The sequence below is a fragment of the Necator americanus genome, chromosome X (assembly GCF_031761385.1).
Source record: "Necator americanus strain Aroian chromosome X, whole genome shotgun sequence".
Classification (NCBI taxonomy): domain Eukaryota; kingdom Metazoa; phylum Nematoda; class Chromadorea; order Rhabditida; family Ancylostomatidae; genus Necator; species Necator americanus.
This window is the reverse complement of record NC_087376.1, coordinates 13761753-13787253: the sequence shown is the minus strand read 5'-3', so window position 1 is coordinate 13787253 and position 25501 is coordinate 13761753. Positions and strand designations below refer to the sequence as shown.

Below are 25501 nucleotides of genomic sequence, written 5' to 3'. Positions count from 1 at the left end.
TCGCACTCGTTTCCATCTTGATAAAAGATTCATGCCTTTTTGCTTGGAGAAGTGTTACAGTAGCATCGCATGCCACTTCCTCTACTCCATTCATAGCTGATGGGGTGACTTTTGATGAATAGTGTTTCTGCCTTTTCTTCCACTTCTCGCTGCCGCTAAGTTTCTGGACATCTTCATCTCTTACAGTTACTGTGGACTAAGAATGTCTACGAGAAACTCTGTTGTTTCCCTGTCGTCTAGTAGTTCAACTAAGGTGGAAACCCACCTTATCGAACTACCTTCTCAAACCTCTCTTTTCTCCCACGGATCCGGCCAGGAAGGCCCTATGATACCTAGCAATAGTAGCAAAGATGATGATCTTAGTTCATCCAGCATTGAGATCGAAAATATGGCTATGCGAGCGTTAGAAAATTTGGAAGAGGTGCCCATTGCATCAGTTTTCCACCGTGCTTCGAGTAGATGTGAAAATTCTGCTCACCTCAGAGTAACACTTCTACTCTTATTCGACAACCAGAGTATGGAGACATTCGAATTGATGGTCGTGGAAAAACAGAGAAGACAGAAAAAAGTATGGAGGTTCGAGGTAACGTTTTGGATAATGTTTCGCTATAAAGGTGTCGTATTAGTCAATCTTTGCTTATCTCCATTATAACCGCATCATCGTCGTTGCAGTTTATGTTTCTAAATCTCGCCTTTCGTAAGCAATCAAAAATATTTCATGAAGACAAATAGAGTCACCTCCTAATCATTTTCATTTGTTTAATTACTCTCATTTGCCACAGTTGTTTGCATTATAATTCCCATGTCCCTGTCGAGTTTGTGAAAATTATAGAAGATCTAATGAGGACAAGTTATGCGCGGTGCATACGATACTTGAATTTGCAACTTCGTTAATAATCCATGCTTCGAGTAGAGGATCACAACAACTTCACGTTTGCTTTTCATTCAAAAAGAAGTTATGAAGGTCTAAAATCACTTCTTTGTTCAATATTGCATACGCAAAAATTTTACGGTATAATAATAAGACGAGATGACACCGGAACATAGTCGGTTTGAAATGTCAACAATCATAGGAGCGATCATTATTCAGTGGTGCTGGATTTATTTGGTGCTCCTTTCGTTCTCAGTCTTACCTGATGCATGTGATAAGGAGAAAATCCGAGGCTTCGATAAGTGTGAAGGAGCTCCAGTTCAATCACACGAATATTCGCTTAGGAGTCCATTGGACAACTGAGTACTTACCTTTCAATTTACATTTAGCACTATTTATTCTATATGCTTATAAGTATTCACAAACTCAAAAGCGTGTTGCAAATACTTTGCGCTTCTTGTTAGAGCAGGAGCTAGAGAAAGTTCTGAGAAAGAGCAAAAAAAAATGATGGAACAATATGACAACGCAGTTGAAAAATTCGACTTTCAGTAAACCTTGGCATAGTTTAATGTAGTAATATGACAACGAATTTTTATTCACTACGTGATCTCACCATAACAATGGTCTTCATCTGCTCATGCCACCTCACTGCAATCTTCCTTGCTGTTAGTTCTGCCAAAATCGTGAAAAAAAAATCTTCGTTATCGGGTATGCAAAGATCTTCGTGCAATTCTGAGGTTTTGAAGCCGATATTAGCGTCGTTGTAATTCAAGCAGAAATAAAATCTATTAGAGAGGCTCAGAGTTGTTGTAATTTTACTAGGGTGTTCGGAAAGTATCTGCCAAAATACGGCAAAATTTCAAAATAAAACAGTTTTTTAACAACATTTTATTATTCGACGAAATAGTCTCCATCAACATCGACAACCTTCTGCCAACGACTTGGAGGCGAAGAAAGCCCCAAGGTCATTTTCGAGGTGGTCACGATCATCGCAGCGCTTCTCTTCTAGGTGATGCTGAAGCGATCGGAAGAGGTGGTAGTCGCTCGGAGCCAGGTCCGGGGTGTACGGTGGGTGCAGTAGAACTTCCCATCCGAGCTCCAGGCCAGTCTTTGCAGTTGAACGCAGTAGACCTCGGCAATGACTGTCGTGTTGTCCGGCAGCAGTTCGAAATGGTAGATTCCATGAACTCCCCTCCAGAAGCTCAACATGACCTTCTTCTCATTTCTCCTTTCACGAAAGGATCCGACATTTCATCGCCAGCGCACCACGCACGTTTGTAGGTGTGGTTGACGTAGAGGACTTATTTTTCATCTCCAGTGACAATGGTATCCAGCCAGTCGAATCTGCGGCTTCTGGAGAGCAGCTGAGTGCAGATGTCCAGGCGTCTTTGGCTGTTGCCGTTGCTCAGTGCATGTGGGAGCCACTGACCGAGTTTTTTCACCATTCCGAGAGATCGCACTCCATTGCTCATGGTGGACAGCGAACAGCCAAGACTGGCAGCAAAATACCGCACACCTTTATATGGATATGTTATGTGTATACAAAAGCAAGAGTGTCCCTATATAATATATTTAAAGCCGGAACTTCCAGAACATCTCAAAAAATCGGCGCTACTGCGAAATTTTAGGCAAACACTTTCCGAACTCCCTGATATTTCCAACACAGCTATAACTCTTCTCCTTCTCCAACTACCGTAGATTAAAAGAAGATCACATTTACTTAAAAGCAACTTTATGATGTAGTCTTCTGTCCAGCTCTATATGTTATTTCTTATGTGCGTATTTTTGTTACGTCAAGAATACATTCATTTTTCCGTGCTGTACCGGTAATGTTACTTAACTATTATATTACACGCGCACCTCAAGGCCCTTAAATTTCGAAGTGCTCTACTTTGTGAGCTATGTAAGCTTTGTAGGAAGCAACGTGAAAAAATTATGAAGGTATGTGGGATTAATCCAGTTTACAACACAGCTAGGTCGAGTTTTTGAGATACGCTGCAAAAAATGATAAAGATAAAGTCAGAGCAGCACTCTAGAGCTAAATTTCTTGTTTTTTTTTTATTCTCCAGTTGAAGTGAATCAATGTTATCCTGCATGGATGTTCTCTCACGGTAAAGAGCACCTCCATAATCGAATTTTCAAGAAAAGTCTGCATAGCGCTGCATTGTAATGTTCCGCTTGCTATTTGTGTGTTTTTAGTGCGATTGCTGAAAATTGCTGAAACTCCGCACTCGGCATATCTCCACGTCACGTCAGAGATTCCGTAGTTGACTGAAAGCGCATCGTTCATTAATGAATGAATGACAATGAATATCTAAGTGATGATGAAATTCTAATTATAAATTTCGGAGCATGTATTTTAACTTTCATGCTTCCGATGCTGCGGATTCAACTGTAAGAGGCAAAGAAGTTGCTGAAAAGGGACACGCTAGGAGTAGTTCTCGCACAAATGATTTCTCACGTATGCTTTCTCCGAGCGTTTCGGAACTTCGCTTTTCCTAGGTTGAGCTGCCTGTTTTCTTCTTCGAGAGGAAATGATGACTAGTTTTCTGTTTCACAGGCACATGACAGTGCAAGGGATTTTGGACACTACAGTAACAAAATGCACAAGGTCTATTCTAATCTAAAAAGATAACAGTAATTTAGATGTTTAACTGACTAATTTCAATAAAAAACACATAATCTAAACCTTGCGAAGTTAATAAAATAAACTGTGAGGCGGATGCAAAGGAGGAGTTATAATAAAAAGCAAGGAATGAGGCTTCGGAATCTACTGCTGAGACCACTTTGATTCCTTTCGTGCATCAAGCAACATTAAGAGATGATTAATTAACATACTAAGTTCCAACTCCTTGATGTATCAGCATAACATTGAAATGGATTTTCTTGATTATTTAGGAAAAAGTAATGATAACGTAAGAATCAATTCTGGCAGAGTGCTCTATATCGCCGAAAACTCTGATACAAAAGTTCTGCCTAGGTCCTGCCCTTAGAAATTTTCTACGCATTTCGCTATCCGACTGCCAACAATAGTTGAAGTTTCTCAAACGTTGTACGCGTCTACAATTTGTCAATTTTGCCAATATTATGATATCTATTACTAATATTGCTGTTCACATAAAACATCGTTGTAAAAACATAACATAACAAACATACTTGATGCTTGATGCCGCTGTCATTGTGAACTGATGTATAATCGGATCAAAACGACAAGAAGCGCAGTGTATTTGCGTATGGGCTCGAAACGGCGCAGTGGAGGCAGCAGTTGGAACCTAGGAGGGAACATCGCAAACTGCAACGATGAATGGTGCCAGCAAGAGTTCCAGCACGCTCCTACGCTTCATCGCACCGCCTCGAGAGAAGCCGCGTACGCAATTGCACCTTGCTTCATGTCGTTTTGACCCTACTAACCCTACTATAAACTCAATATTTCTTCTTGTCCTATTTTCTATTCATACTAAATTTGCGCAAACCACTAGTAACCCATAGATGCACAGTCGTCGAAGATATAGTCAAAAAAAAAGATTTAAAAATGTGAAGTGGGCATTCTGGATAATCCAAAGAGTGTAATGCCAAATTATCATCATTATCTTCAGATAGAGTATCACATACAGTATACATATGGTCTGTGACAGTAAATCCCAACTTAGATTCATGCTGCAATTACATATCTTTGCGATCAGTTGTACGCTAGGGTTATTATGTGGCGGGAAATGTCATCTCTCCCACAACATATGCTTTTTTTATAAATACACTTACTTTGGATGGAACAAATCCATTGCATCGCAGAGCTACCAAAATAAGAATGCAACTGTACTGATACAGATGTTTTAGCCAATATCCAAAACGAGTTCGGTGTCTGTGGTTGGATCCTCACAATCCTTTCATACCTCTTGATTTTCGTCACACTTCCTATCTCCGCATGTATGTGCATCAAGGTGAGCAGTTGCTTTTTTTTTAGTTGGGATATCGAAGCGCTCGCTCTTTAATATCAAATGATTACGCTCCTAACTCGTGGAGCTTACTTGCTTCTGCGCTTTTTGGGGTTTGTGTACATATGCCGTTCTTCTTTCCAAATTCTGTGATGTCTTCCTCTGTAAAAAAAAAGACAGGAGAAGACTACCTCCGTACTCTTCCACAATTCCTTTTGAAAATGTGTACGTGCATGAACACATACATACATTACATATTTACTATTAGCAGAATGCCATACTTAGACAGGAACTAAAAGAGATAAAAGATTTCAAAATATTGTGATTTGCTATGTAATTGTGTGCTAATGTAATTGTGTTTTGAACACCGGTTTTTTACATTTTTACCTTATCCCCATAATACTTTCTGTATCCGCTTATTCAGAATTTAACTTTATTCAGTGGGAAATCTTCCTCAATAAAAGCACTGACCTCATACATTGGCTATCCTCTGCAAATCGTTATATAAGGTAGACACGCGCTTATAAACTCAAGCGATTCTGAATTGATCTCGAAGGATTGAAAAAAGAAGTAAGCTCGGATGTTCAGAGAACGCCAGAGACGTGAAAGTTTTCTTTGCACATTGATACTTGTGGACACCAGTGTCTAATAAGGTGAAGTCAAATCAGAGCTAAACGTTGTACAGCAGCTTAAGAGTTTAAGATGGAGGCTCGGTAGTCGTCGGTAACTCCTAAGCGATAAGCTTGACAACCATTTTCGTATCGGTACCACTGTCGCCTATGCTATAAGTTTTGAGTGATTTTTCCGATTAGGATCCGATCTCTTGGAGTTGAGCAATGGATAAGCAAGAACTGGTTGTAATCTGGTCGAAATCTTCAAGCTAATGCCAAGTTGAAGTGTTGAGATCCAGAGAAGAGATTATTTTAACTTCCCAAAAAGTGCTTTCCAAAGACATGTAATGTGAAAAATAATGTATGAAAATAAAGTTCTAACTAGTAATTGAGCTGAATTCAATTGCGTAATGTCGCGTCATCTTCGTATTGTTAATATCTATCTACATGTGATCTACTCAACAATTGTTCGCATCACATAGAAGAGCGTGTGTTATTGCGGAATCTTCACCGTCTGGGGTACAAAGAATTTATCGATGACATTTTCTACGACTACGTACTCTCTCAGGTTGGAATCGAATCAAAAAAATGAAAATCAAACAAAACATTATGACCAGAGTAGATGAGCATAGATGTCATGTGCCTCAATATGCTTAAGATAGAAGTAAACGCTAAAAATGAACTCGGCGACATAGTCACATTAACAACTACAATCAGACAACTTCAATGGTAGTCATTACGCATGCAATATTGTGCTATGCTGATATGTAAGTTGTATATGATTTCCTTACACTACAAAGCTCGTTTCTTTCTTTTTTTTTGTTTTTGGTTGAAACAAAATTCAGGGGAAAAGAGTAAAGTTTCGTGGATTCTTTTCGCAAATTTCACACACTTAGGGAAACGTTAAGGTGGGTTAGAAGGATCGATGGATGAACGACGCAGTCTAGATATAATACATGTAGGATACCGTACCAAAACTTGACGTGGTTTACTCCGCCATGAATGCATAGCTTGGAGGTTTCCTTTTTCCACTTTGTTGAGGATTCTGTAACATCTTCATTAGACATCCAATTTTCCTTGGAGGACTTGTTTACGCTCACGCGGGAACTTTATGAAATTTTAACACTTGTTCCATCTCTTATCCTTATCTTACAGTTACATTTCGCGAATGCTACTGCAGAATGAATCACAGAACTTTATGAAATATCTCCGAATGACAGGAGTTACGGACGATGGAAAGTAATATAGAGACATTTCTGACAGGTACGAAAAGAAGGAAAACGCTCACCGATACAGTACAAAAGTTGTTACTTACATGTAAAAACCTAAATAAAAAGTAATGAAAAGAATGAACAATGAAAAGCACTAAATGGAAGTATCAATAAATGTAGAAGAATGAGTGCTATTAAATATTGATATAATATTGGTAGAATAAAATTAAAAAGTGAGAGAGTTTTGAACACTTGTTCCATCTCTTATCCTTATCTTACAGTTACATTTCGCGAATGCTACTGCAGAATGAATCACAGCGATTCCCGACTGCATTTGAACGCTGTTAGATGACTTTTGACTTTCATGTGGTTTGACTTGAGCACGTGAGTTTGCGTAAGATCGTGAAAATATTGTACAGGGGAACAAATTGAAAACGAATGAAAACATTAAGTGTTGCGCGTTAATCGATCCGCTTGGTGTGCGTCTACGCGTTCACCTCAATTCAGAATCATTTGAGGTCTGCGAACGCGCGTCTAGACCAGGCGATCGATGACTTGCGGAACTGGTCAAGTCAGAGTTTGTTTTCAGAGAAGTTTCGTGGCGATTTATAGACCCCTGAGGGATGTAGTGCTTGGTTGTCCTCAGAGCGGCTCCGAACCGTCAATCGACCGTGTACTCACAACGGAATCTCTCACTAATTGCACTACACCCGAACCAGGGCAAAACACTTTCAAATCAGTACAGGAAGGTGAACAAACTGAGAAAGAAGCGGATTCGAAGCTTTAAGAAACCAGCGATACATTCAACTCGAAATGCTGTGGTGAGCTCAATTTTTTGTGAATTAAGGTGTATAGTACTGAAATATTTGCGTAAAATCTAACCGAAAGCTTCGTAATTTTCCTTACTATGGAAAGTTATAAAACGAAGGTGTTATAAGAAAGGGAGAAAACCTATTCAGAGTAAAACAAGCTTTGAAACTAAAGTACATTATGTGTTTTAAGAGTTCTGCTTGGGTTCTTTCAATTTGAACTTCTGTTCTGGAGATTAACGAAGATGCAAAATAGAGAAGATCTGAAAGGAAAAGGACTTAAAGTGGGATTTTCAAACTTTGCGCTGCTCTAGTGTACGAACGAACTCCGCTTGTGCACATGCAATAAAAATTTCACAAAGTTCAAGCATACTTGGGCTCCTAATAGCAACTTTTTGGCCACTTTGATAACTTCTCTCCATATTTAGCGTCATTTTGCTCCTTTCTCAACGATATAGCAAGACTGCCGTTGATCACACCCTTTTAGTTATGCTTGTCTAATTCCTGTAATCAGTTATTCAAAAAAAAGCAGCTCTTCGAACGTAGGAGGTGCCTATATAGGAGTGATCCCGTTTCTTTTTCCTAAGTGCCCTGATGTTGCTTGAAGGAACTTAATTCTTCACAGAGTTGCATCATCTTCACCTTCAAAACGTTCGTACTACGTAGCTTTCGATTACAGAGACATCCATTTGCTATTGTTCTGGAAGAGACCTTAGATTAAGTCGTAAAAAAACTACGTGAATATTTGACTAGCGAAAGAACTTTGAAATCGAGCTCTGTTCCAGCACAATGTCTCAGAATACCTGGGCGCGAAATTCGATCGAAAGTGTTCTCTTCGATCGTCAAAATTCGAACAGTCAGATTCATATACATTAACTATGATCTAAATACATACATTCTTCCCGCTTTCGTTATATGTTGGATCATCTAATTTTGCAAATCGGAGTAGAGCGTTAGAACAAAGTTTTTGCAATCGAGTGGCAACACATGTACAGCTGCATGTAATGCGCTTCCATTCCTCTAGGTGCATTGGTTTTCAATTTCAACACAGTATGTTATCCCACTTCATTCGCTACACTGCCATGACCTACATGCATCAATATTCATCAGCATACCAATATTTGAAAAATCGAACCGCTCTTAACCCACTTAATAATTTTTGGATTTTCTTCAAATATCCAGCCTCGATCAGATTAAGAAAGGATAAAAGGATAAAGTCAATGGCGTATCAATCCACTCGGGATGCGCCAAAGCGTTTACTGGAATTCGTAATCGATGAGGTTTTGGAACGCGTGTTGGCCTATACAATGACTTGCGGGGGCCAGCCGATGATCAAGTCAGTGTTTTTATCCTCCCAGACAAGTCTTGTGCCAATTTATCGACCCCGGAGGGATGAAAGGCTTGGTGAGCACTAGGGCGGATTCGAACCCTCGACCGGTGGCTACAACGGACCTGTAACCGACTGCGTCACACCCGCCCTGATCAGATTACAACCAGCAAAGATTTAAGACAAAGATTTTTTTGATAAGATCTTACTCCTTAGTTTGAACTTAATTCCTTGCTTCGATTCTCGCATTACCATCTTCACCAGTTGTAAGGGCTCCTACAACGTTTTTGCGATTATGGAGCTCTTAGTATAGAAGCAGGAGTATAGAGGGAATGAAGAGGTTTACGTAGCTGTTTGCCACTACTCCCTGAAATGTCAGTGTGGTGTAGGCTTGTTGCATTGTAAGGGCTGACGTGGATCTGCACAGAGAAGAGAATACAGACCGTTTTTGAGCTCTTCCTTCGCTAGGTGTTCTCTCGCTCAAATGAAATGGTGCTTCAAACGATTCCAGCGTGTTACTTAATGAGATGTATATTATATACCAGTTTAGTTCACGCGTGGCCTATATCTGCATCAGAGGTGCTAATGTGGAGTTGTATGATTTGCCTATCTACCTATAACGGTTCTTCTTTACCACAAACAAATTTCTTAGGAAACTGTGTGCATGTAATTCTTCAACTTTATACTTTTTTCTAGCGGCCACTTTAATCTTGCAGTTTTTTGTAATGGGCATACAGAATGATTTCCCGTCGTGATTGTGAACTCTAATTCCCCGTGAAATGCGGCCCACTTGGTGTTTTTGGCTGCCAGATGTTGCGGAGTTGGCGTTGATGGGTTTATGTGCTAATGTTGGTACGGAGAGAGGTGACGAGATTTTGTACGAATTTGAAATATGGACACCAAACTTGACATCCCGTACATTCTGCGATGCAGGAGATCTCAACATCGGCCCTTTTGCATCTATGACATACCAAACGTTTAATTGGAGTGATTTTTCGAAGATACTTTTTTTTTGACTCTACGAGAGAACTGAGTGAACATGACCTGTTATGCCTTTTGATCCCATGTGTTGAGAAAAAAAAATTGATTTGGCACCAAAGCTTTGGGAAACTTCTAATAAACAGTCTTCACAATACATGTAAAGTGTGCAGCCTATACAATGATATGAGGGGATTGTTCATGTATCAGGTCAGTGTTTTTATCCTCCCAGAAAAGTTCTGTACTAATTCATCGGCCCCGGAGGAAGAAAATTCTTTTGTTTTGCTTTTTAGCAGAACCAAGATTGTTATCGATCATTATTCTGGCCAACGCTTCGGCGTCGTCGCCTTCCTCAGAGCCCGAAAAATTAAAGGCACGTGTAATCTATTCCTTCAACGCTTCGTCATCCCGCAAGATATGACCCAGCAAACTGATTACGTAAAGACAACGCCAGGGAAAGAGAGTACAATAGCGCTCACCCTGATTGCCATAAAACCGTGATGTTAGCGGACCAGCGGTTGTTAGAGTTGCCCCGTCAATAGTAACTAATAATGATGCCCCTTGCATCCGACAAAGTAGGTCAAAACCTGCAAAGGTGTTGATATGGCCCCAGCTCCTTGGTCACAACGATGCATTCTACTTTACAATTCATGGTTGGACTGTTGACTGCTATATAAAATGCTTTCAATGCTTTCCGCACTAAAACATCTGGTTTGCGTGCCAAGATCGTCACTGCTGTCCTTAAGGAGGTGTTGTCATGACACTCTGCGATGAGCAGCTAAATGGGTTGATGGGTTTAATTTTATGAGCCTATATAGGTACTTCTTGACCAGTGTACATTGTGTTCTTCCTGTTTCCCCAATGTACTCAGCCCCACATAACTAACATGTAATCAGATAGATAACTCCCGATACCACGCAAAGAGCACCTGGATAAGCTCGTAAAATTAAACCCATCAACCCCTTTAGGTGCTCATGGCAGAGAGTGTCGTGGCAACACCCCTTTCAAGAAAGCACTGACAAGATTGGCAAATGAATCAGACGTTCTGGGGAAAACACTGGAAGAGTTCTTCATAACAGCCAAATGTCCTACCATGAATCGTAATGAGAAATGCATTGCTGTGACTAGCGAGCTGGCGCCGTACCAGAACCTTTGCGATTTTACTTACGGTGTCGGATGCAAGGGACATCGTTATTAGTTACTATTATCGGCGCAGCTCTAAAAACATGTGGTCCGCTAAAATCAAAGTTTTGTGGCTATCAAGGAAAGCGTTAATGTGGTCTGCTTCTCTGACGTTGTTTTTGCGTAGAATGTTTACTATGTCGTGTCTTCCGGCATAGCGAAGCATTCGAGGGGATAGGAGCATGTATTTTAGCCTCCATGCTTCCGATTCTGCGGATCCAACGGATTCGAGGGGATACACTCGGTTTTGCTCAAGGAGTAATACACAATTCAACTCTACGATGCCAAGATTCAGAGAAGGTCGAACATGGGACTTGTAAAAGGCTTGTTTGGCCCTAAGGCGGTTTCGAACCATTGTTCGTGCAGTTGTATGCTCTATTTTGAAATAAGACTTCGCTAACGTGTAATAGACAAACGTTCAAGCTGGTGAAACAAAGCCAAAAATTTGTGGCCTATTGCACAGCACCAAAATTGAAAAGACGAAGACTCAAATTTAAAGTGAGGAGGCCCGAACAGTTTCCATAGAACAAAAACGGATTGCGATTTTGAAAACTCGCATAGTTTTTTTTTTTCAAGTCATTCACCAATTATTGTTTGACATTGCTTGAAACTATCTGTTTTGGGCAAACTACAAAGTTTTCTTGATGCTTTCAAGGTTGTCCTCCGTTTGGTTAAAACTTGTGCGTAAGAATTTGTTAGTTGTGACAAAATGTTTGTTTCAGTGAAGGAAAAAAGTTTGGATCAAAATTTCTATGAGATTGGTCCGAAAGTCTTTCACCAAAATTTATTTTTCAATCCAGAATCTTAGTGGTTTTGAGTCAAAATTTTTTGCATTTGATCATGGTAAAATGTTCTAAAACCATACACCAGAGAGGTATATAAGGGGCGTATTTCATTTGTATTCAAATCTCACTTTAATGAACCAAAGTCCTTCAATTAACTTCAATTAACCAAAGTCAAACTCGAACGATCGTGTACTACAAATTCCTGCAAGGCCCCAAGGCATGCGATGCAACCGCTAATATCTGTGCTACTTTCAGAAGAGATGTAATATCCCGCTGTTCTGTCGTCCGGTTGTTCCAACGACTCGAGTCAGGAGTTATTTTGCTTGAACATTCACCTCGCTCTGGTTGCGCAACTGACTGGAATGATGAGGCCTTGCGTGACGCTCTCAAAGGCAAGCCCAATGCCACCACACGTGAAATGACGACGACACTTGGATGCGGCCGTACAAAAATCATTGGACGTCTTTAAGCTCTGGGTCAAAGAAAAGTGATGTTAATTTGATTCCTCCACGAATTGAGTGTCTCGCAGCTGACCGCCTTCAAAAGGGTCGAAAGGAGTACTGTACGAAAAGAAGATTTTGCTAGTTTTTTGGTGGTACGCTGTACTACGAGTTCCTTCCATTTTGATTTACCGTGATCACTCGAGACTTTTCTTCTCAACTACGGAATGGCAGATGCAGTTTGCCTGACGCTTAGGAAAATTGGCCATGTTGCTCTATTTCATGCCCAACTTCACGTGGCTAAACTTACTTGCCAGAAGATTGCCGAGTTTGGTTGGGAAGTTCTACCGCATCTTGCTTTTTCTCCTGACTTGGCTCCGCCTGACTTTCATTTGTTTCGGGCACTGAAGCTGCTCCAAGAGAGAAAAAGTTCGATGATCAGAAAGAGCTGAAAAGTGAGATTTGGCTCTTCATCGACTCGCAGCGGCCAGAGTTCCTGTCTTCTGGAATTGATAGTCGAGTAAAGCGTTGGACATACATAATGAATCATGATGGCAATTATTCTGTTGCCTATCTACGATATCTACGAACAATAAAGTTATAATGGTTTGAAAAAAAATGTGAAGTGTGGTGCAAGACTTTTGGATCAACCTAATAAGTGTTCATAAAATCGATATCGACAGAGGATATGATATGAAGAGGACATTTCATGTGGAGCCGGAGTAGCATTTCACATACGTTCATTGTCTGCCTAAGCTGAGGGACAACATTTCACGAAATTAATGATTCTGAGATCCCTCCACGAAAAGGTAGGGTTACGAGTGTGGAACTCAAGTATGAGCTCTACGCTCAACTTCTCATTATCATCCTGAAAACCGGTGTGAGAAACGACATTCGTGTCTGGATTTCCTGGAAGACCCCTCATAACGAGCCACCCATGCGCACGCGCCGTTTCCCTCAACAGTTTATCCATTAGTTTTGCATGAATAGGCTGTGATAATCTCACTGAATTGACTTTCGTCCGCTCGCTCGCAGACCCAGCTCGTGTAGAGCATTAACTCATTATAAGGAGTCCCGTAGGAAATTCGAACACGATAACCGTTGTTTTATTTTTTTTTATATTCCGTTTTTCAAAACAAAGAGGAGAAATAGGACGTAAAGTCGTGGAAAGATCTCGACATCGTCAATTTTGCGGCATGCTAGTCGAAAATTGTCAAAGACGCTGTATATTCTGTTGATCTCATTCACATTCACATTACATCTATTATATTTATATTTCTGAGTTGATTACTACACAAGGAAAATGATACTGACTTATTTAACGTGAATGCCGAGCTGGTATTATCACCTGACGCAACTGCTCGCATCTTCGCCGAGGTGTGTCATCCTTAAATATAGCTCTGTCCAACCTTCTTGAATCCGTTCGTCGCTATTCCATATCCTGCGAAACTTCACTTCTTGGCTACTTTCGATGGCAGTGCAAGATGTCAAGATGACCCTCTAGGTTTCATCCTTCAGTACACCATCAAATTTCGGATGAAGATCTTAATTGTGACATATCTTAGGCCAAAACAGCCAATGCACTTTCTGAACACCTTTCTCTCCGTGCGGTCAAACCTATCCATCACCGTAGATAGTGCCGTCTAAGTCTCCGATCCGTACATCATGGTGGATAGATAGGTACACTCGCAGTTTAACTTCGTTGGTAATGGGGGTCAGCTACAACCATTTCGTTAAGGAGTGGAAGCCAGAAGTGGCCTTAGCGCATCTTTTCTGAATATCTTTCTCGTACTTGTCGTTTCTCTTCGGCATACAGCCCAGGTAACAGAGCTCATCAACGAGTCTGATCGATAGTCGGTCTGTCCTAATTCTCACTCGGGGCCTTGAAGAGATCCACATCTGTTTTCACTTATCAAAGCGTACTCGTAGTTCATAAGTTACAGTAAAGTTCGGCCCGATACAATGTTGATTTTTTGCAGTGCCTTACGCGAATATTACAACATCGTCAGCGTACTCGAGATCCATCAAGGGGCACCCTGATGATGCTAGGACGATATCGACAAGACACTAATTGACAGTTCTTCGCATGGTGTCATCGATGACGAAGCTGAACAGATAAAGTCCTACAACGGCCTCTTATCCTACTTCGGTTACCACTTTAAACGGTATTGTACATCCGGCTGGTGTTCGAACTGTAGCAGTTCTCCGTTGATTCATGTCTATTTGATGATGTGAGAACGTCTATTCAAAGACTTGAGAATACGGCCTCGATGTGGGGAGTTGAAAGCGGTTACAAAGTCCAAGAAGGCTAATTGCATCGGATTCGAATACCGCTACCAGATTCCGATCACTCTTTTGACAATGATCACCTGGTCAGTGGTACATTAGCTAGGATGAAAGCCGGACTGCTCCTTGCGCGTTGTTTCTTCGTGATATTTCATAAAATCCATAAGTCCAGCAAAATCCGCTCCAAAGCCTCGTACATAACCCGCAGGAAAAAGATTCTCCTATAGTTCTTGGGTTCCGCGATGGAGTTTTTTTTGGAGAGAATTCATGATAGCGTGTCTCTACGACTCAGGTACTCTTTCGTTAGTCCATATTGAACGGAACAATCCACTTTTTCGTCATCTCTCGAGTCCTGAAAGAGGAAGAGATTCTAGCACTTCTGTGCTAATTCTGTCATCTCCACCAGATTTTCCATTTTTCATTCTCTGTATGCAGACTAAAACCTTCAAATCGGTCGGTGATTCCTCGTCAATCACATATGTCCGTCTATGAAAGTGCTCGAGTTCAGGAACTGATGGCGCTTGCCGATTCAGCAAGGTCATGAAGTGATCCTTCCAAATTGTTAAGGTTTCTTTGCCAACAGCCACTCCATTGGCGTTCTTTGTGTTGACAACTGGGGAACATCTTTTTATCTCGTCGCAACACTGTTTTGCGGAGCATGGCTTTTGGCAGGCCTCTGGCGATGCAACTTCCTTCCCAGACGCTTTTCAAGGCTGAAATCACAAGTGCTGCGGGCGACCCATACAGAGTTATAAGTGGATTTTATTTCCGCAGACGCAAAGGCAAACTTCTTCCGCGGCAGAAGAAGGCAGAAGAACCGGAAGCGTTTTCTTTGCAGCGTCCCTGATACTCTTTGTGAAGGAATCCGCATCGCAAAGTCTCTTTCTGGTCCGTACTCCAACATGAGTAGACATACTTTGGCGGAATTTCGTTCTGCTTTCTTCGTCTTTCAGACCTGCCATCTCAATTTTCGGTTCAGGAGACGCTCCTTTGTTTCTCTTGTGGAACGGTATCGTGAAGCTAAGAAGAACTGAACCGTAGTCTTACAACGCCCAAAATACTTTCCGGTTAACTAATTCTAACTTTTCGGCTGTCCGACTGATAGATGCTTCTTGACAGAATGTAGTCGAGATAAGGTTGAGAGTTCTCGTCTTCTGCTTGCGCTGCTTTTCAGGCGTTATAAGGGTTGACTCTTGTAACGTAAACTTATGACATTTTCTTAATTTCTGTGATTCCTCTTGAGCGTGGGAACGATGGTGAGGTTCATCTGTTCACTTAAGTCGACCAGACGGATGCGTATGCTGGATAGTGCTACTTTCCTACCACATCAGACATCAACGCATTGAGTTCATCATAGAAAACGCCCATATTAGCTGTCTTTAGCGGTTTCCGTAGGTGCATTGGCAATTACAAGCCGGAGTCTGCGATCCTGCAGTTGTACAAAGGCGCATCTAGACGACGTTGAGCCAAATTCCTTCACTAGGTTCTTGTAGTCCTTCCTCACAGCTATCCGGCAGCCAACAATCTTCTTTCCATCAGCGTTGCCGCAGTAGCTAGAGTGGTTTCCGAAACTGATGACGGGCTGATGCGTGTTTCCTCCATCCCAGCCAACGACACACAAAGATATAGCAGAAGCCTAGATAAGGTTTGTTGGAGTTCATTCGTCATTGTTGGGCAGTTCAGCGTGACAAAACGAATGGAAGTTGCCAAGGATTCGCTCCCTCCAGGCAGTTCACTTTTTGGGACATGGTCGTTGGGAATGTGCTCGACGATAGCACCATTTTTACAGGAAGGAAAGATTTTTACGGGAACCTTACGCCATATAACTGCGAAGTTTATGTATCTCTACATTCCAAATGTGTGCACTCAAATGGCTGATTGCGTTCAGTGAAAGCAGGGTCACCACGAGCAGGTAGCAGCCAGGCTTGTACATGACCTAAGCAAAATATATGTAGTATAGATATAATATGATATAATGCACACTTTTTCACATTTTTTATACAATGCAAATGACAAGGTAGGCGGGACAGAAAAAAAAATTCCAGCACCCTTTTCTAGCTTTGTACCTCAACCCTCGACTTTTTTTTAATCACTGCTGTGCTTACTTTCCTTTAATCTCTCTCCTAAGAACTGAAGATCCAATGTTGTATTCGGTAATGTTGATTAGCGTGCCGAGCACGAACACGAAATTTATGTCTAAAGTTATTAAGAAATTAATGACATTAATAACAACTTCTGTAGTGATCGATACTTCTTTCTCACGTTCTGATGCTCTGATAAATTTCTTTCTGTTGCTGCCATCATTTTAAAGTGCGAAAGTTATCCATTATCTAAAAGTTAACAGTAAAACAGCTATCTCATTTTTCAACGAATCATTCAGGTTGTACAAGAATATGAACGAGCTGTTATTTTCCGTTTGGGACGTTTAATGCCTGGAGGAGCAAAAGGTCCCGGTATGTTCATAGAAAGAGTATCAGAAAACTTGATTGTTAAGTCTCTTTCAAGGTGCAACTTGTTGCAGGAATATTTTTCATAGTTCCATGCATTGACACATACAGAAAAGTGGATTTACGCGTCTTGTCATTTGAGGTACCACCTCAAGAGGTATAATTCGATTGAAGGTGTTCTTTCTCTAGTTTCACATCACATTACAGATTTTATCCAAGGACTCAGTAACCGTAGCCGTGGATGCAGTGGTTTACTTCAGGATATCGAATGCAACTATCTCAGTTTGGTTCATGGCATGACAACTTGTAGTGGTTGCCTTTAATTTCTTATTGCTTACTCACAGGTAACGAATGTAGAGGACGCAGCACGATCGACTAAGCTTCTTGCACAAACTACACTCAGAAACATACTAGGAACTAAAACCTTGGCTGAAATGCTTTCTGATCGAGAAGCAATCTCACATCAAATGCAGGTGCAACTATTATGAATTGTATTTTTCAAATGTAAAAGAAAGGCATTTGACTTTTCCAAATTCAGAACACATTAGACGAAGCAACTGAGCCTTGGGGAGTAAAAGTCGAAAGGGTTGAAGTTAAAGATGTACGGCTCCCAGTGCAGCTGCAAAGAGCAATGGCTGCGGAAGCTGAGGCTGCACGAGAAGCACGAGCAAAGGTTACCTTTTTTGCTCAATATTTAAACGGCGTTGTAAATTCTACAAAATAAATGAACTACAAGTAGCGTCTTTAGCCAGTCCGAGTAATCAACTTACTTCCGTCAGCAATGAAAAGTGCATTACATACGAATAATATAGAATATAACAACTTGATTATCAGGACATTGTTTTCCGCGCATTTCTTTGAAGTTATTAGTGGTAGAAAAGAGAGATAGCTTTAGAGCGATCTCAGTGTAAAGATTTTTCCAATTAGGTTTCGGTATGCAAAAATCTCTGATTATATATTGACATGCCCCTGTACATGTTGAACCACAGGACGGAGAACTGAGTTTAGAGAAGTATGACTATTATCTAACCAGTCGGCTGATACCACCGCCTAACGCGGCTTTCCGTATCCACGCGTGGTATGCGTCAATCTGATACATATCTGAGCCATTCCGTTCAATTTTCTCAGGTTTTCTCTAGGCACTTCTAGCATCTAAAACGCTATTTTACGACCAAGGGGTCTTTCTCAGCCTGAGTCCGGTAGCATCCTCTAGACAACTTTCTACTTGACTCCTTCAGAAGGCTGAGCAAGATGTGATTGCTTCCCACGTGCCACCCTCCGGTACACCATCAACTTCGGCGCAGAAATCTTTGCTATTGCACACAATTGATAGTCTAGCAGCCGTCTAAGCAACTTCGCTTCCAACTAAGTTTTCCATGCAGTCAAGCTTCTCAATAGCCGTTTGTTGATGCTGCCCGAGACTACAGTAAGTACGTACGTGAAAAGTAGATTCTCAAACTGACTTCGTTGGTCATAGGGATCGACCAGTGGCGCTTCGTCAATGAGTTGAATGCCGAATAGCTCTAGCGCATCTCTGCTAAATGCCTCTCCCATCAGCTGTTCTTCAAAGTGCAACCCACAAAAAAAAACTCTTCCACAACTTTAGAAGGTTGTCCGTTAACCCTGATTCCCTGAATTCTTAAGAAGACCCACATCGCCTTGCTTTTGCCACAGCCAACTCGCAGTCTCTGGGCTGTTGCTAATTGCGACACAAGGTTCAAAATGTGTTGGTATTTTGCGCTGCTTAAAGCGAATATTAATACACTGTCGGAGTACTCGAGATCGGCCAAGGGAATGGTGGTGCTGAAAATTGAAGGTGACTCTGCTCAGCTGTTCTTCACATGTAATCGTCGACTGCAATTTTGAAAAGAAAGGATCCGCTACAGCCTCTTGTCTCACTTTAGTTCCCACTTTGAACGGTGAATTACATTCGGCTGGTATTTGAGCAACAGTTGTTCTTCTATTCATACCGTCAATCAAGTCTCCTTTAGAGGCGGTGTAGCGCAGTCAGTAAAAGGTTCCGCTGTTGCTACAATCGACCGAAGGTTCGATTCTGCCCTAATGCAGGTAAAGCCTCTCACCTCTCCGGGTTTAATAAATTGCTATCAGACTTGTCTGGGAGGATAAATAATCATTGACTTGCCACATCGGCTAGCCCCGCAAGTCATTGTGAGGCTGCACACGCGTTCATAAACCTCAAACGAAGTCTGAGTTGAAGTCGAACGCGTAGGAGCATTCTTATAGGGATTGACTAGCGCCTATGAAGCTTATGCCTACGCTTTATCCTCATTCCTGGATTCCCTTTAATTCCGCAAGCGCCAGAGAGAGAAGATGGCCTTGATGAGGAAAGTCCAAAGCGCCTATGAAGAACAGAAAATTTCATTGCGTGCGTTTTGAGTGATGCTTCCACACTTCGATCACTTTCCTGGAAATAAACAACTGGTCAATCATCGATCAAATAGGACGAAAGCTGGCTCGTTAATCACGGGTGACTTCTTCGTTTTGTTTCTTGTAACGTGATGTTTGAAAAGCCTCTCTAGCTGATCCGCTTTAAGAACTCTTACATAACACGGAACAAAGATATTTTTCGTTATCTTTCCAATTCCATGACGGATAACTTCTTGTGGAGCGGAATTGTGATTGTTTCCACGACTTAAGTACTCTGTCGTCAATCCATATTGAATGGACGTTTTTCATCACCTCACTAGTCCCAGAATTGGAAAAGATTTCAGCACTTCTGTGCTAAATCCGTCATCTTAGCCATTTTTCTCCTTCTGGATGCAAACCAGAACCTCCGACTTGCTCCATGGTTGCTCGTCAATCGCATAGGTCTTTCCATGAACGTACTCGAGTTGACGGATAAACGGCCCCTGCCGATTCAATAATTGTTGAAAGTATTTATGTATTCACCCCGAGTTGGCAGGGAGCTTCACCGACAGCGACTCCATTGGAATTGTTGAAGACAAATGAACACCTCTTCATCTTGCCGCTATACTGCCTCATTAAAGTATAGACTTTCCCCGGGTTCTTGTTCTTCAAACTGTCTTGTCTTTTTCAAACTGCTTCTCCTTTAAAGTTCATTTCTCCTCACAATAACGTTTCGACTGTCAACGCAAATTCTTTCTCAGACTCTTCTCCGCTGAGGCCACCGGCAGCGCTGGCACGTTCAGCCCGGAGTTCAGAACTGCACACGGAAGCGCTTTCTTTGCAGCTTGATACAGTGAAAGAACCAGCGTCATTCGCTGTTTTCAAAGGAGGTAATCTAACACCTATTGATCGAAACGTGTTGGTGAACTTCTCTCTACGTTTATCGTCTTTCACACCTGCCAAGTCGAGCTTTGATTGATGTTGAACTCCATGACTCCTTTTCTGGAACCGTACTTTCATGGTAAGAAGAACTGGGCGGTGGTCCGAATCGAATGCGACGTTCCAGTCAGCTCTAGATTTTTGAATATCCGACAAGCTATGTTCTTTGTTAAAATATAATCGAATCAGAGCTGAAAAGTCGGCATTTTTGCTGACGGTGCACTTCTCGCCTTGAAGAGTTTGTCCCACCCCACGTGCTATGTGGTTTTGTTGCGTATGCTGATCGGGTCGATGGCTCCTCTCAAACGTGAAAGCAACTTGAACAGTAATCGATGATTGACCAGTTGTTTATTTCCAGGAAAGTGATCGAAGTGTGGAAGCATCATTCAAAACCCACCCAAATCAAATTTTCTGTTCTTCATAGGCGCTTTGGACTTTCCCCATCAGGGCCGTCTTCTCTCTCTGGCGCTTGCGGAATTAAAGGGAATCCAGGAATGAGGATAAAGGCGTAAGCTTCATAAGCGCTTGTCAATCCCTACAAGAATGCTCCTACGCGTTCGAATTCAACTCAGACTTCGTTTGAGGTTCATGAACGCGTGTGCAGCCTCACGACCCATCAGAGTAAGGGCTCTGGAAGTGTGCTGGACTGCAGCATATTTTTGCAACATTTGGGAAACTTTTGCCATACAACATTACGAGTTGTACGCGGAAAGTAACGACTGAAAGCAACGAGCTTCTTCTTCTTCTGAAGTTCTGCTTAAGACAAGTTGAGTTCACCAAACATTTGACTTCTTTATGGCTCTGACTCTCATACGTTACACATACATTGGATGAATTGATACGTCCTTAATAGGTCCCAATAGTTCGAGGTTCTACTCTCAACTTCCTACTTCCCTTCATTGGCGAATCATCGTGTTCTTGTGTTTAGATCCCTCTAGGTAAAGTGAATCTTTATTAGACCACTACAGCCCAAAGTTGAGTACTACCAGTCTAAGCTGATGAAATCATTTTTGTTGCTATTGAATTTCAAAAAGTTTACAGCACTACCATTCCCTCGCTAACGTTCCAGCGTCGTCGCCATTAGCCGCTTAAAGGCATCACCCCACGAATCTGAGATGGCACTGATTTCAGGTGGAGTATTCGTAAACTGCATAGTAGATTATGGAGATGGGGTGATTCCGTCCATTTCCTCCTAATTGCTGTAGAAAACGGCCCGGAAGACACGGCTTCGAGCGTTCCGGCGCACCATTTTCTTCTCTTTTTTTTCTACGAGTCCGATTAGAGCGCGCCAGTTGTGTGCACATTTCTGGGCCATTTTTTGGCCAATTAGCAAGAAATGGGCGGAATCAACCACCTCTCCATAATCTGCGATCCCGTATACGAATACTCCTCCTGAAGTCCGTACCACCTCAGATTCCTGGGGTGATGCCTTTAATATTTGTGCAAAACGATGCAAGCAGACCGTCTTGCATTACAGTTCTTTGGTACTACTAGTACCAATACAAGAACAACTATACCGAACTACGTTTCGCTAGCACTATGGCCTACTAAGATTGCATACTAGGACTTATCAGTTAGGCCTGTATTAAGCCTGAGCACTTCGCCTTTAAAGTGGCCGCTGACCACTAGTGGAATAAGAATCACCATGGGTGGTGTGGTAGAACTGAACTTTTTTTCCTTCACATGCATAGAGCGGAAGACTGCCAGCATTACCCTTTGAGTTGCGCGTTGTGTGACGTTGACTGCATTTTCCTAATGTTTGCGAAACCCCGATATTTCTGACGCATAAATCGAAGCAGGAAGTACGGCGGTGGTGAAGAGGTGAGCACGGAGCCGTATGCTTCTGGTTTTCTTCACTACATCTTCGATGCTCTCATACGTTCCCCAAGCCGCTCGTTTGCCTTGCCCAGCTCGGAGGTCAGATAGTTCGTCACGCTAATTTTCCGATCTAGATTTACATACCTGGAGTTTTCGGATATATCGTTCTGCTGAGCGTGAATGGTATATCAGAAACTCATCCGTTTAGCATGATTATCGTCTTATCCAGGTTCAGGTGAAGACCGATTCATCCACATGTTTCGTCAAATTCTCGCGGCATTTGTTCGTCCTGGCTGATGCTAGATGTTATCAGAACGATCTCAGCAGCAAGGCGTAAATAGTGCAGCTTATCTCCTTCAATCCTATCCTCCCATCCTCCATTCAGTATTCTTCACTACCATTTCGTCCTATTCCAGCTTTTGCGTAGTGCGTTCTCGAGTGAGGTCGTGAATATTTTAGGTGAGATTGTGTCACCCTGTCGAACCTCTCTCTTCATATCGATGAAGGTGTTCTTGTAGAATGGTGAAATTTCGGTTGTGAAGATACTATACAACTCTTACAGTATCTTTATGTGCTGTATAGGAAGGCCATGGCTGTCCGAGACTCCTATGACAGCTTCCGTCTCAGCTGAGTCGAAGGCCATCTCTAAATCGAAGATGGTGAGACACAGCGGTATCTTGTGCTCTCGCGATACTTCGAAGAGCTTTGAAAACTTGTGCAGAGCTTGTACATGTCGGATAGCAAGTAGATTGGGCGGTCGTTTCCGATGTCACGTGGATCTCCCTCATTATAATCACAACACTCATTTCACATTTGTCTTCCACTGTTTAGGGACCTTGCGATTTCCGACAGGTAACGTGTAAAGAGTCTTACCAGAGTGATAACAACAAGCAGAAGATTTTTTATATATTATCTTCTCGGGACCGGGTGTCATACGATTTCTTACCGACATGATAGCATATCGTACTTTGGACGATAGAACGTCTGGAAATACATCTCTGTGATGATGATTTTCTTCATTCCCCTTCTCGGTGCAATGATTTTTGTTCCAATTTCGGCGAGTTTAGTTGAGTTTCAGACGGCAGTCTCCTTTGTCTTGCGATTGGTGAAATCTCGACGGGCAGAACAAATGTTCTTTCTGGTATTTACAGCTTCAGCAAATACTGCTGCTTTTCTCTGTTTACGGTCTTCTTTTACCGCCTTTCTGCAAAGTATTGCGAGCTCGGATGTGAGTTCCTGGTTGTCTACGGTTCGTGCAACACCACGCCGATGTATCAGCTTAATAGTTTCAAGAGACAAGCATCTCTTGGTAGTTTTGAAACTTTCAACCTTCTTTGTGCAGTCGTAAAGGTGTTCAACGGACCGATCGTATTCCTCGTCTATGTCTGTCAAGAGCAGAATCGTCCTCAATGCTGTGTAGCTTAGCGAAAATATCCCAATTACATATGGAATTTCCCTTTCTAAACATTGCGTCTTTCTCTTCTTCCCATATGAAGGATAATCCTCCCTGAAGGAGGCGACAGTCCGTAGAACTGTGCCGCTACAACAACATCCATTAGGCAACCAAAAAATGGGGTCGTAAGTTGTTCGAAAGAGTCAAGGTTCTTTGCCATACTCGTGTTGATGAGGGCACCAAGCCCACCAATTCCTGTACTGTTGCATGTTCCTAAGAACAGTTCTTCTCCATTGTCACAAGGCGTTCATTGAGTGGCGTCGTCTCGTCTCGCCCAGTCCAATTACGTCGTATTCGATCATCTTGGCTTGCATCATCTGACCTTCATTGACCACTTCCGGTGAAAGCATACGTACGTTGTAGGTACATTCAGTCAACATCAATTCAGGTACGGTCCAATCCCTCGATATTTCACTGGCTGCAGAGAATCCCTTGCTCTTTTACTCTGGTACCCTTTCTAGTAATGCGCAGAGATGTGGTACACAGATATATTGGAAAAAAAACGATCATGTTTAGTTGCTATATGTACTTCGTGCGATCCGAGGTACTCTTATTTTGGGAACATCTACTGAACATTAAAGTTGCTCTGAACTATGCATTCTTATGTGTTGTTCTCGTCCAGGTTATCGTTGCGGAAGGAGAACAGAAAGCATCACGTGCTTTGAAAGAAGCAGCTGAGGTCATTGCTGAGTCGCCCTCTGCGCTTCAACTTCGCTATTTACAAACCCTCAACAGTATCTCGTAGGTTTTTTTTTACTGCTTTCAAAGGTTCTTCCACATCTGAAAATAAACAAGCTATTGCACTAGTATAAGTTATCTGTTCAATTTCTTTATTAATAGTCTCTATCCGGTTGAGCAAGTATTAAATTCCTTTATACCATGCTTCGGCAACTACAAGCTGGGGGAGAGAGTTCGAGTCAAAATCTAATTGTGGATTTCTCGCCCTTCCCCTACTCTCTGTTGAAACAACGGCAATATGAACGTTTTTAAATTCTGAGAATAATGGACTGCAAAATTACATGTCACCCAGATTCACTACTTGTGTAATTTCGTTGTTGAGAAGTTAGCGAGCAACTTCAGGTGTTCTTCTTTGAACTACACCTACAAACTTTTGGAGGTGGTCCTTGCGTATGAGAAGGGTATCTGCTGTGTATGGAAAAATGAGAAGAATCGTTCACCACTCGAGGTGATCACACGACATGTTCTGTTTGCTTGTAAATTCCACCCAGCCAAGACGTTTATCAGTGATCGCGAAGACGCCGACAATGAACAGCTCAGTTCTGAAGCTTTTGTAGCAGTTTATGCACAACATCCATTTTCGCAGATTAAATCATCGCCGTTAATAGTTGGCATTGCTTGATATGGTTCTTTCGATATCTGTACTTCGGAACTGACGTTGTAAACCTGGGGACTATCCCGTAGTAAGCAACATTTCCAGCTAATCTCATTTGTAACAGTCATCGATTCCACACGTTGCTACTGTCGCCCAATGGGTTTAAATTTTAACACTTCTCTCACGGACATTTGGTGCAACTATCTAACATCTATAAAAATAAATTGTCCATCTACATTAATCTTTTCGAATCGAAGAAAACTTTTAAAATTGCGGAAATCACGAAAAAACCATTTATTGTAAAACACCATGCATGTAGCTGTCGTGTTTACTGCTCTTTTTATCAAATTAAAGGCATCACCCCACGAATCTGAGGTGCGGATTTCAGGTGGTGTATTCGTATACGGGATCGTAGATTATGGAGAGGAGGGTGATTCCCTTCATTTCTTCCTAATTGCCGTAAAAAACGGCCCGAAATGTGCGGCGCCGCACAAGGCTGGCGCGCTCCAATCCAACTCGTTGTGGAAAATAGCGCGCCGGAACGCTCGAAGTCGTATTTTTTCGGGCCGTTTTTTTACGGCAATTAGGAAAAAATGGAAGGAATCACCCTCCTCTCCGTAATCTACTATGCTGTATACGAATACTCCACCTGAAATCCGTACCACCTCAGATTCGTGGAGTGATGCCTTTAAGAGATTTCATTGTATAGTTT

At 41.9% G+C, this 25501-nt stretch overlaps 2 protein-coding genes across 4 annotated transcripts; one reads left to right on the top strand and one right to left on the bottom strand.

Annotated features, from left to right (window-relative positions):
* Positions 1–202: 202 nt before the first annotated feature.
* On the top strand, positions 203–24816 carry RB195_022937 (uncharacterized protein; the record flags this gene model as incomplete). Of its 3 annotated transcripts, XM_064210200.1 has the most annotated exons (10): positions 203–421; positions 484–583; positions 4706–4809; positions 16813–16885; positions 16954–17036; positions 17087–17161; positions 17224–17352; positions 17418–17552; positions 24079–24197; positions 24537–24816. In XM_064210200.1, 10 exons carry the CDS (start codon positions 203–205, stop codon positions 24814–24816), a joined length of 1317 nt encoding a protein of 438 aa, XP_064066081.1. The 3 variants fall into 3 exon arrangements, with proteins under 3 accessions (XP_064066081.1, XP_064066082.1, XP_013296507.2); XM_064210201.1 differs by lacking the exon at positions 24537–24816 and having other exon boundaries at positions 326–421; positions 16954–17021; positions 24079–24201; XM_013441053.2 differs by lacking the exon at positions 24537–24816 and having other exon boundaries at positions 326–421; positions 24079–24201.
* RB195_022938 (uncharacterized protein) lies at positions 19967–20266 on the bottom strand (the record flags this gene model as incomplete). Its single annotated transcript, XM_064210202.1, has 1 exon — positions 19967–20266. The coding sequence occupies one exon, from the start codon at positions 20264–20266 to the stop codon at positions 19967–19969; it is 300 nt and encodes a 99-aa protein (XP_064066083.1).
* Positions 24817–25501: the final 685 nt, after the last annotated feature.